This window comes from Barbus barbus (assembly GCF_936440315.1).
Source record: "Barbus barbus genome assembly, chromosome: 27".
Taxonomy (NCBI): domain Eukaryota; kingdom Metazoa; phylum Chordata; class Actinopteri; order Cypriniformes; family Cyprinidae; genus Barbus; species Barbus barbus.
The window spans coordinates 20,273,598-20,286,767 of record NC_136755.1 but is presented as its reverse complement, the minus strand read 5'-3'; the positions used below and the strand labels follow the sequence as shown (position 1 = coordinate 20,286,767).

The 13,170-nt window shown below is 40.6% G+C and overlaps 1 protein-coding gene and 1 long non-coding RNA gene across 2 annotated transcripts in view; one reads left to right on the top strand and one right to left on the bottom strand.

The window, feature by feature from the left end:
• LOC306847684 overlaps positions 1-13,170 on the top strand; it is a 32,246-nt gene that overhangs the window by 13,066 nt on the left and 6,010 nt on the right. The window lies entirely within an intron of this gene.
• On the bottom strand, positions 7,558-13,123 carry LOC306847683 (uncharacterized protein). The gene is made up of 5 exons (XM_079381787.1): positions 11,350-13,123; positions 8,442-8,504; positions 8,132-8,234; positions 7,943-8,049; positions 7,558-7,674 (listed from the first exon to the last, which is right to left on the bottom strand). Exon 1 carries the CDS (start codon positions 12,676-12,678, stop codon positions 11,392-11,394), a length of 1,287 nt encoding a protein of 428 aa, XP_079237913.1. The 5' UTR covers positions 12,679-13,123; the 3' UTR covers positions 7,558-7,674; positions 7,943-8,049; positions 8,132-8,234; positions 8,442-8,504; positions 11,350-11,391.

Here is a 13,170-nt window from a genome sequence, read left to right as displayed (position 1 = left end):
CTTTCTGACACCACTTAAAATCCTCCTGTGTATCCGCCTTAGACGAAGATTCAGAACCTACACAGTCTGGGTCTACAGAAGAAACCACGGCTACCTCTGCAGCCTCTTTTGCTGCTTTGTCTGCGAGGGAGTTCACCTTTGAAAGCCAGTCACTGAAAGTGCTGTGACCCATGACTTTACAAACCGCGAAACAATTTGGTTTCATCTTACCACGTATTTCAATTATTTATTTTGTCAGTGGTTGATGACTAATTGGAGTATCAGAGGCGATTAAGTAACCCCGAAACTTCCACACTGGGCTATACATATGGATGATATGGTAACAATAGGCACTATCTGTGAAAATATTTACATGGTAACATTCAGTTTCATCAGAAATAATTGTTAAGGCAGATTTTAATGCATACAACTTCGGCAACTTGAGCACTACCTCTCTTGAGTGAGCCAGATACCGCAGGATTTCGCCAGTCTCCCCCTCAACCACCGTGAGTCTCCCTCACAGAAGCTGCTTCCATCGACTAACAAGTTCTTTGAATCTTTGAAGGGTTCTTTGTGGATGTGATGTCCTTTTTTTCAGAAATTACCACCTCAGTGCAGTTATGTGAGTGTCCTGATTTTCCATCTTAGAAGCGGGATTGTTCCTGTTGTCAGTGACCACAGTGAGTTGAGGACTGGTGAGGGCAGTTCCACATTGATCACATCGCTGGTTAGAGATGGATTTCATTTTTGTTTCTCCCAGCAAGCGCAGGAAGCAGTGTGGTGTGTGCAGCACCAAGTTGTTGTAGCCCATGACTGGTTCAGTAACTTTCAGAGCCACTCAGCACAGTCCAAAGCCATCAAACACGGCATTTGTCCTTTCATAGAAGAGGGAATAAGAGCAGAGTAATATCCAATTACATCAAAATTATTGTCACCTTTTGTTCTACCCCAGCACGCAGTTGTAGGTGTGTGGTAGTTTCTTGTAATGTTGAGATGCTGAAGTCCAGGAGTGGAAGAGAGGGCGGATTTGTGGAGGGAGAAAGACTCATCCATCTCTGGAATCCACTCAAGAGGGGCAACGCCTAGAAGGCCTCCTTTAAGAGCTTCTGTAAGAGGTCTAGCCAAATCGGAAAAATCAGAAATGTAAATTCTGCTGAAATTGAACAAACCCAAAACGGATCCAAGACCAGTAACAGTATTAGGCTTAGTCAAAGTTGCAATTGCCTTCACTCTTTCAGGAAGTGGCCTCTTACCATGTCATCCCATGTTTTGACCCAGGTATTTCACTTCGGTCTTAAACAATTGAGCCTTTTGTTTGCTTACTAAAAAATTAAACCACGTGAAGAGCCCTCAAAAGTTGAGAGAGGACCTTCAGGTGACTGGCCTTATCGGGCGAGGCAAGAAGAATGTCATCACAATATTGTATGATTACGTGATGGTGTGCATGATCTTACCACATAAGTGATTGACTGTGAAACTAACTAATAATTTCCTGTGCAGCTCTCTCTGCTTCTCGTCTAAGTGGATACTGGAAAACACGAGAGGTTTAATTTTGCACAAGTCAACATCAAGTTTAGAAACGGACCACAAATCAGGAAACATTTCTGAGAAATCCTGCAGAATTGGAGATACTGTGAACTCAACAGGTGTTTCCACCACAGCACTGACACCTCATTTAGGACACTAGTCTTGTTCAGTACCGTTATTGGAGAGGAGAATGCTTTAACAATTAATTGTTAATGTCAGCTTCTAACTGATTCAAAATATCCATTCCAATACCAATACTAACTTGACCCAAAGTTCTACCCAAAATTGTACCCAAAAAGGTTTCTTGAGAGATACTGGTTTCGACTGTGTAAAGACACTAGAGCCAGGTAAGCAGATAAGCCTTGCAGATCCATTTGTTTGCTAAGTTCAAGTCGATCTTCTAAGGCTCTAGCAAGTTTGTCAAGTCGTTTCACAAACTCTCTCATCTGTGTGTGTGTGTGTGTGTGTCAACATCCGTTTCAGTTCCTGCAGCGGAAGTGCTATGTGTGTGAGGCTGCAGGGGAACAGCTGCTGCTGTTGAGAATTAAAAAAAAAAAGTTACTAAAAATGTTTTATTTATTATTATTATTTTTTTTTTTTTAGAATATATAAACATTCTGTGTACACTGACTGTTTTTAAGAACGCATTTCCCTGTCGATCTCTCTCTACTGTTCTGAACAGCAGTTTTGAGGTGCAACCATTTCAAATACTGCTACCAAACCTGTCACTATTGCGTTGGTCCTCCCAAACAAAACATGGAACTTCTTAATGAATTTGCTGCATTTGTGGGGGATCTCGTTACTGCTCATGATAAAATTCTGCTGTTGGGGGATTTTAATATTCATGTATGTTGTGTTTCCAAAACCTTATCAATGGAGTTTTTAAAACTAATTGAGTCATTTGACTTTGTTCAGTGGGTATCTGGCCCAACTCATTCACAGGGCCATACATTGGAGTTGATTTGAACTCATGGACTTTCTGTATTGGACATTACAATTAGCAATACAACCTTCTCTGATCACATGCCTGTATCTTTTTCTGTGCCGTACCTTGGTCAAACTCCAAGAAATCAGCCCATGGAGCGTATGTCTCGTATTTTCACCATAAGCTCCAGTAAAAAGGTAACTGCAGCATATCATGAAGTATGGGATTCCTCAGAGATTTCAGCATAAATATTGTGTCCTTTTTTCCACCATTGACTCTGCTTTAAATCCCCCTGTCAAACTCTTCCCTGAGCCCTCTGTTTTCCTTTGTGAGAGTTTTGGAAAGTTTTTCACAAACAAGGTTATGGTTATTAGATCTCAGATGTCTCTTACTGGTTATACTTTGTTTGATGCTCCTTTATACTTCTCCACATGGTCTGTGTTTGAGCCTCTCAACTTACACTTCTGTAAGGAAATTGTGGATCATCTCAAGCTTACATCATGTCCACAAGATATAGTTTCTCCGTTTTTTCTTCAACAAATTATGAATGCAGTTAGCCCAAGTCTGTTATCAGTAATTAATAAATGCTTACAAACTGGTACTGTTCCAATCTGCCTTAAGCAGGCTACTGTAACACCATAAAACCGAACCTCGATCCTACATCTTTTTCCAATTTTCGGCCCATCTCAAATCTTCCTTTTATTTAAAAGATTATGGAGAAAGTTGTACTGGCTCAACTATATGAGGCGCACGTAGGACTTAAATCAAACTTCGCTTATCAATACATACATAACACACGTGCACATACACCTATAATTACTCACATATACATGTATACTATTGCATGTTCAATATACATATATGAAATACACGTGCACACTAATATGAAATCCATACCAATACATATTATGTTAGTAATGAATGCATATACACTTGTGAATAACTTGCATATACATATAAACTTCCATGCATATACACCTATAAACACTCGCATATAAACTTCCATGCATATACACCTATAAACACTCGCATATACATATAAACTTCCATGCATATACACCTATAAACACTCGCATATACATATAAACTTCCATGCATATACACCTATAAACACTCGCATATACATATAAACTTCCATGCATATACACCTATAAACACTCGCATATACACGCTGCACGCAGACACACCTATAAACACTCGCACATACATATAAACTCGATGCGCGCACACACCCATAAAACACTCGCGCATACATACAAAACAAAACGGATGCATGCTTTAGTTGTGTATGTATATGCGAGTGATTTCATATGTGGATGTGCGTGAACTTTTCAGTGCAAACGGAAGCAGTGGCACTTCCGGCGGGACATTTGAAAATGCTTAACGTGGCTTAATGCATTAAAACAGTGTTTTTAAAAAACAAACAAACGCAATAAGCACAATAAACCATGCTGTACTGTACATAGTTTGTTTTTATTAATAATGTGTATATGAGCGTCGGAACCATTGTATGTGTGTGGGACAGGACCCACCCACTTTTGAGGACCAATGATATTAGACCCACCCACTTTTGAGGGCCAATGATATTAGACCCACCCACTTTTGAAGACCAATGATATTAGACCCACCCACTTTTACCGTCTCTAATTCAGCGAATATGTCTGTGCACTGTTCAGAGCGCCGTCAGTCAAATCCATTACACATGACATGAAGAATGCCCTAATAAATTAAACTTCATTTAGCTACAGCCTTGAATTCCACACTGCTGCTTCCTCAACTCTATTGCACTTGGCTCATTCAGAGTCCATATAAATGAAACTCCATTCTGTGTTTTCAGTACTCACGCATGCTGCACTCTCGCAACACAGCAAAGTAATGCATCTGAGCGCACCTGCTGCTCAAATAAACCTAATCCTACCCGATACTTTATTTAAACTTTTCGATTATTTTATTGTAATAAGAGATGTGAATAAAGAGAAAAACGTTCACAGCCAAAGGTGGACGCGAACTCGAGTCTCTCGTGTCAAAAACACCGAGATACACGCTTTACCTCTTACGCCACTAGAAATAATTTAATGGGCAGAGGTAAATAACCCATCCCAACAAGTCGGCCTATTTGCCCTTTGTGTAAATAGACACTCCGTTAATTAAAAGGCACCAGACTATAGAAAATATACTCCTGTATTTTTTACTTTTTTTTTCCTGGGGGAGGACCCATATTATTTTGCTTCGACGCCCATAAACTAACGCATTAAGCCAGGTTAAGCTATTCTTTGTGGGAGGAAAACGCTTTATGCGTAATTAAATGTGTTACATTCTTATTCTTGACTCATCTGCTTGTCTATACATCGTCCGCTTTATTAATAATGTGTTTATTGAGTTTGGTCTTTTAAAAAACACTGTTTTAATGCATTAAGCCACGTTAAGCATTTTCAAATGTCCCGCCGGAAGTGCCGCTGCTTCCTTTTACACTGAAATGCCTTCCGGTTACACTGAAACGCCTTCCGTTTGCACTGAAATGCCTTCCGGTTACACTGAAAAGTTCATGCACATCTACATATGAAATCACTCGCATATACATATACACAACTAAAGCATGCATCCGTTTTATTTTGTATGTATGTGCGAGTGTTTATAGGTGTGTCTGCATGGAAGTTTATATGTATGCGCGAGTGTTTATAGGTGTGTCTGCATGGAAGTTTATATGTATGCGCGAGTGTTTATAGGTGTGTCTGCATGGAAGTTTATATGTATGCGCGAGTGTTTATAGGTGTGTCTGCATGGAAATTTATATGTATGCAGGAGTGTTTATAGGTGTGTCTGCATGGAAGTTTATATGTATGCGCGAGTGTTTTATGGATGTGTATGCGCGCGCATCGAGTTTATATGTATGTGCGAGTGTTTATAGGTGTATATGCACGTGTGTTGTGTATGTATTGATAAGCGAAGTTTGATTTAAATCATACACGGCGCCTCATACAACTACAGTCTTTCTTGTGAGAAAACTCTACTAATGAAGTCTTTCAATCAGGTTTTAAAGCTCTACATAGCACTGAATCGGCTCTGTTAAGAGTCTTAAATGACATTTCTCATGACAGAGGGAAACCCGTGGCTCTTGTCCTCTTAGACTAAAGCGCTGCATTTGACTTAGTCACGTCTGGAGTCTTGTGTAGAACTTTGTGGTATGGTTTTACAGTGGTTTCGTTCTTATTTGTCAAATAGGTGTTTTACTGTTCAAAGAGGGCATTGCGTTTCTACTGACAGTCCTCTTGGTTGTGGTGTTCCGCAAGGTTTGATCCTTGGGCCTGTGTTGTTTTCAATGTATTTGCTCCCCTTGGCCTCCATTTAAAAACAATATGGTGTCTCCTTTCATCTATATGCTGATGATACCCAGCTTTATCTTCCCCTACAGCGTAATAATAATTATTCTCGCCAACCATTGTTAGATTGCCTAAACGAACTTAAGCTGTTTTTTTTTTTACACCTGAATGAAAACAAATCGGAAATTATTTTGTTTGGTCCTAGGGAAAATGTTACTTTTAATTATTATTTTTTTGACTGTTTATTTATTGTTGAACAAAGCCAGCATACATGGCTTACAATAACTATGTACAAGCCAGGGTTTACATATAACAAAAAAAAAAACACCCTAGGGGTGACAAGCCACATTTATACACATCTGAAATACCAACTATTTATCTTCCACTATATTTTTGTCTAATTATCATATAAGAAAGTTTCTCAATAAATTCTGACCATGCCTTAATTGTTCTTGGTTTAGCTCTGTTAATTCTTGCTGTTGAACACTCTAACAGCACAATATTTTTTAGTTCTATAAGCCACATTTTGCCAGCCGGGAATGTGGGTTCATACCAAATTTGAAAGATTACCTTCTTGGCTGCAGTTAGTGCGGTGTGAAGCATTCTACGTTGGTAAATGTTCAAATTAAGATCAGAATCATCATTCAGCAAACAAATAATGGGATGTTTAGGAATAAGCCTATCGCAAAGTTCTGAGACCATAAGAAACACCTTATCCCAAAATTTACTGATAAGTGGACAGTCAAAGTACATGTGCATATAGGTCCCCCCGTATTTGAATTACACAATGTACATAAAGGAGTAGGCAAGCGCTTCATTCTGTGTAACACATATGGTGTTGCATAGGCCTTGTGAATCAGTTTAAAGTGTATAAGTTGATGGGCAGGATTCTTGGACATCGCAGGAATACTTTCCCATATCCAGTCCCAGTTAGGTTTATAGGGGGCCAGTTCCTTTTCCATGATTAAGCAGTTTGTTATAAATAAACGAGACTGCTCCACGTGTCTTGAGAAAAATTCAAACAGTCCATCAGTGGATGAACGTCCAGGTTACAGTTCCACTGTACTCCATATGCACGCATTGCACTTCTCAACCTTAAATACAGAAAGTAGGAATATCCAGGAAGATTGTAACATTCTTTCAAATCCTGAAAGGACCTTAGGCCCTGATTATTAAAAATATAACCCAGAACAAATACACCTTGATCAGACCACGGCTTAAAGATAAAGGGCTTTTTCCCAGATTGTATATTATGATTATTCCATATTGGGGACTCTTTTGTAAATTTGCTAGGGCATCTGATGAATTTACAAACATCATACCAGATTTTAAGAGAGTTACCCACAATTTTGTTATCAAACTTTAGGGCTTTCTTAGAGAAACCAATAAATAACATATCTTGTAGTTGATGAGGATGCACCGCAGATGCTTCTATGTTATGCCAAGCAATATCAGAGTTTACCTCCAACCAAGGCTAATGTCCCATCTCTATACATCTCATCTAATATTATTGAGTAAGGAACTATAATTTTGCTTGACCACAGCCTGAAGTGAGGGAATGATCTAAATTCCTAAGTATGTGAATGCATTACCAACTGGGATTAAGGAGGACACAGATGCAGTATCACACAACAGCACAGACAGAGGCATTAGTAAATAAAAACTAGTTTGTTACAAAACTGTTTCTTTACTGAATCAAGAAACATTACAGGGCACCCAGAGTCGTCATGGAAAGTGTTAAACCGCCTGACGCTGTGAACTGGACTGGGAATATTGATTGTGAATGGAGAACGTTTAAACAAAGATTCACCCTGTACCAGCAAGCAGTGGGCCTTGATGAAGCCTCGGATGCACGTAAGATTGCACTTACCGTCGCGGGACCTCAGTCTATAGAGGTGTTTAACACGCTGGTGTTTGAACGGGCTGAAGATAAAGGCAAATACAACATGGTAATTGAGAAGATTGATTCACATTGCTCTCCGAAAAAGAATGAGACTTTTGAAAGGTATGGTTTTCGTACTCGTCTGCAGCAATAGGGAGAGACTTTTGACAGTTTTTTAATGGATTTAAAGTTGAAAGCAAGAACATGCAATTTCGGACTGTTGCAAGACTCTATGATTCGTGACCAAATTGTTTTTGGCATCAATGATAAAAACGTGAGGGAGAGGCTCTTGAGATAGACTGAGCTTACCTTGAATGAAGCGGTGCGGATATGTCATGCGAGTGAGATAGCTCTTCAGCATGCCAAAACATTTTATGAAAACGCAAAGACGAGTGGAAGTGACAGTTCAGCTGTAGCTGCAGTATCAGAGAAGATGCAGAGAAGCGGAATGACTAAAATGAAACAACAAAAAGAGAAAGAACTGTTGAGGAAACAGACCTCAGTGACACATTCTTTGTTGGAATGGTGGAGCAGGCTGATCCCAGTCAGGAAAGAACAGAACAGACTGATGTGAATAGTGTTGCACAGGACAAGTGGATGACTGCTCTGGAAATAAATGGAGTAATTGTGTCACTCAAGCTATACAGGAGCAAATGTCAATCTAATTTCAGAGCATGATGTCAAAGCAATGAAAATCAAGCCACGAATAAGTCAGAAAACAGTGCAACTCAAAGCCTATAATGGACAAAACATCCCAACAAAAGGAACATGCAGACTCAAAGTAAAGATGAGAAACAAAGTACATCACCTAATGTTCGTGGTTGTTCCAGGTGGACATGATTCTGTGTTGGGAGACAAGGCATGTGAAGATCTAGATCAGGTGAAAAGAGTAAACATCATAAATAATGGAGAACAGAGAACAGTGTGGGAAATATAGTGAAGCAGTTTCCTGACATCTTTGAAGGATTTGGAGTATTACCCTTCACCTACAAAATACAGTTGAAAAAAGACGCACAGCCAGTAGTCCATGCCCCAAGAAGGGTTCCAGCACCTCTTCGTGAAAAACTGAGACAAGTGTTGGAAAGAATGACATCAATGGGAGTCATAGAAAAAGTGGAAGAGCCCACAGAGTGGGTCAATTCGATGGTGTGCGTGAAAAAAAAGCAAATGGTGATCTACGTGTGTGTATGCATCCAAAGGATTTCAATGCCAACATTCAAAAAGAACATTATCAAATCCCGACACGAGAAGAAATCATAAGCGAGATGGCAGGAGCCAAGTTCTTTACGAAGCTGGATGCATCTCAGGGCTTTTGGCAGCTGAAGCTACATAAGGACAGCACAAGGTATTGCACATTTAACACTCCTCCTTGAGGATGCCGTTCAGAATTTCCTCAGCTCCCGAAGTATTCCACAGAGCCATGAAACACATAATTGAGGGCACTGAGGATGTACGTGTTTATGTGGATGATATTGTATTGTGGGGATCCACAATAGAACAGCACAACAAAAGGCTCATGGATGTCCTACAGCGAGTACAAAAGTATGGGCTGAAATTGAATAAGGACAAATGCCAATTTGGAGCTAAGGAAATAACGTTTCTAGGAGACAAGCTGTCAGAAGGAGATTAAGAACGATGACTCTGTCTGAGTGTCGATACGCACAGATAGAAAAAGAATGCTTGGGCTTGGTGTATGGAGTGGAAAGATTTCATAGCTATGTGTACTGGTTACCGACATTTGTGGCAGAGACTGATCACAAACCAATAATAGCTATCATCAGAACCTGAATCAAATCTCAGAATCCTGGCAGCAGCGTTCTGGATGAGCAGCAGCTGTCTAATGGTTTTCTTGGGAAGGCCGGTGAGGAGACCATTACAATAATCCACCCTGCTGGTGATAAAGGCATGAACAAGTTTCTCCAAGTCTTGACTGGAAACAAAACATCTAATTCTTGCAATGTTTTTGAGATGATAGTATGCTGATTTAGTTACTGCTTTGACATGACTACTGAAACTAAGGTCTGTCTCCAGAATCACCCCAAGATTTCTGACTTGATTTTTAGTTGTTTGACCCCTAGAGTCAAGGTATGCATTCACCTTGAGAACTTCATCTTTGCTTCCAAATGCAATGACTTCAGTTTTCTCCTTGTTTAACTGAAGAAAGTTTTGGTACATCCAACTGTTAATTTCATTAATGCATTGACAGAGGGAGTCAATGGGGCTATAGTCATTTGGAGATAAGATTACGTAAATCTGGGTATCATCAGCATAGCTGTGATAGGCAATTTGGTTCTTCCTCATCTGACTTAGTGGGAGCATCTACAGGCTAAATAAGAGCAGTTCAAGAATTGAGCCTTGTGGGACTCCGCATGTCATGGCCATCCACTTAGACCTATGCTCTCCTATACTCACATAATAACCTCTCCCTTCTAAGTATGACCTGAACCATTTGAGTGCCATCCCAGAAAGCCCGACCCAGTTTTCCAGTCTCTCTAGAAGTATGTTATGATCGACAGTGTCAAACGCAGGAATCAGAATTTAAGCGAATATCATTTATTATCTTAATGAGTGCTGTCCCTGTGCTGTGATGTGCTCGGAAACCAGATTGAAAATTGTCCAGGTATCCATTTGAGTTTAAGTAGTTGTTCAGCTGATTAACCTTTTCAATAATCTTACCTATTAAAGGACGATTTGATATTGGTCTATAGTTGCTCAACATGGTGTTATCAAGATTACGCTTTTTCAGAAGGGACTTAACAACTGCAGTTTTAAAGGAGTTTGGAAAAGTCTCAAAAAAAGAGGTGAGGCATTCACCACTTCTAAGAGATCAGCTTCTAAGCACTTATGCACACTTTTGAAAAAAGATGTGGGAAGTGAGTCAAGATAGCAGGTTGACGATTTAAGGTGCTTTACTATTTCTTCCAAAATTTTGCTATCAATTGCTTTAATGACAGACATAGTCACTTTTTTTTGAAATTGTGGTTGAATCTGTGTGACCTCTGCATAACTTGAGGATGTACTAATCTCCTTTCTGATATTATTGATCTTCTCAGAGAAGGAGGAAACGGTTCATTGCATTTTCTGTCGGAGAGCATTTCACTGGGAATCTGACTTGGAGGGTTTGTCAGTCTCTCCACTGTAGCAAAAAAAGTGTGAGTGTTGTTTAAGTTACTTTTTACAAGGTTTGAGAAGAAGGTCTGTCTAGCTGTGGCTAGTTCCACATTGAAAGCATGAAGGCTGTCTTTATAGATGCTATAGTGAATTTCGAGTTTAGTCTTCCACCACATCCGCTCAGCTTTTCTGCATTGTCTTTTCATACTGTGAACTGTTGTTGATTTTCTCCAAAATGATTTTTTTCTGCCAGTCTTTTTGCTGACCTTTATCGGAGGTCAGTAAGGTTATTAAATCATTGATTAGAAATGATTTATTTTTTAGTGAGCGAATGTTTAAAAATGCTAACTTGATGGAATTACATTTTGTCTCTACAGCAATCTTAGACTGATGCATTATAGGCCGCAGATTAGATGGGTCAGCCGTACGGCTTGAGAAGGCCTTAAACTTTCTATCACGTGATAAAACAGAAATAGAGCAGGCTACAGGCATACTGTGTTCCCGCTTGTTCTGTTCTGTAAACATTTGTGAATGTTGCTGCCAATATAGCAGGGACCCGACCCATATCACTGAGAGCTGTCATCGGTTGTTTTTGGTTCACCTACACCAGATGGAGGAGGGTTTGGGCCCTGGTGTTGTTGCAGCGGTCAGAGAGCACTCACAGGAGGAGGAGGGAGAGCTGGACCTGCAGTCTTTGGTGGTTGGGGGGCCTGCCGTTTTTTAGTTGATATCTGAGGGCTTGCAGCGAAAGAGTGGGAGAGTTTGGTCCCAGCATACACCAGTTCCTCTATTTTCTTTGAGAAGCTTAGAAGTGGAGATGCTGGAGAGAGGGATAATGTGTCTGGTGAGATGGGCTCTGGCTCTGGTGTTTCTGGTGGCTGTGATATGTTGTCCTGGCTTCCCTGGTTGTTTTCCAGAAAGTCGTCCTTGGGTGCTGAGTCTTGGAGCTGTTGTAATACGTCACAGTCTGCATATGATGAGCTCTGCTGGCAGGGCTCAGCCAGGATGTCCATGAGCAGTGGTTGTTTTGGCTGCGTGGTGTTATCAGTGTCCTTGTGGGATGTGTCAACCACATGATGACTCGAAAGCTGATATGAAGTCCTGTGGTCACTCATATTCTGTCTAGGTGTGTGTGTGCCATTCAGGCCGAGTGGATTGGCACACACCACTGAAGGATGACAGAGGGAGAAATAGATATTGTCCTTTAGCACTCTTGCACCAAGTTTGTTTGGGTGGAGGCCATCCAGTCTAAACAGTTGTCTGTGGCCCCAGAAAAGATTGAAGTTGTCGATGAAGTTGACTCCTTTTATACTGCAGGTTCTTTGTAGCCATGTATTCAACCCAAGCAACTGTGAAAACATATTAGTTCCCCTTGCTGGGAGTGGTCCACTGATGAACGACTGAACTTCAAGTCTTTGAAGAGTTTCAAAGAGTCCACTGCAATCCTTCTTAAGGATTTCTGACTGCTCTTTCCGAATATCATTCTTCCCCACATGGCTGATGACTCGATTTGCAGTTTTGTGCTTCATCAGAATGTTCTGAAGTTCTTTATTCACATCAGAGACAGTTGCTTGAGGAAAGCAGCATGTAGTTGTAGTCCTGCTACTGATGTTTCTGATAATAGAGTCGCCCATTATCAGAGTCCTGGGCTCGGCTGCGCTCTGAGCTGAATGCCGCTGTCTGCTCGACTTAGATTGCCTGTTAGTAGCAATGTTAGCTGCTGGCTGATTCGATTCATGTTTTGACACATTTAGGGATTCCTCACCCACATTCATTAATGCTTCAAATCTGTTCTCAAGATGTATAGGGGGTGGTAGAATACCAGTGTTTACAAGTCTTGTCATAGCCGTATCTGGGGTAGAGGAAGCTACAGCAGCAATACAAGATACTCGTGACAATCTGATGGTTTGGGTCTCACTCCCTGTTTGTGCCATCGATTAGTCTGTCGATCAGTTTCAGCTTGTTCCTCTACACCTTGTATAAACTGTTGTGATTCACTAGATTCACAGGACTCACCGGCTGCATGCTGAGGGGGTCTGTGATGACCATCTGCTGTGTCTTCTGCCTGTTTTGGAAATCCAGCAAGTAACTTTGTTTCAAGAACCGCAATCCTTTGTAGAAGTTTGTGGCAGTTCATGCAGCAAGTAGATTCCACAAGAGGCATTTTCTCTCGTCTGTTTGAATGTAGACAGCTGTGTTTTTCCGTCTTCGGAATGTAAACTGCTGGCAGTGGGAGGCAAAGAGTCTTCTTTTTCCAAAAACTGTGTTGTTTGAGCACTGTGCTCAAGTTAAAATCTTAGAGAGATCCGAGAGAAGTACAAAAATAGGGAGCAAAGCACAGAGCAATAAGTAAGAGCGTCCGAACAGTAGCAAAGCCGGAAGTGGAAAAAAAAAAGAAAAAGTATTAGTAAACCCTGCTAACAATA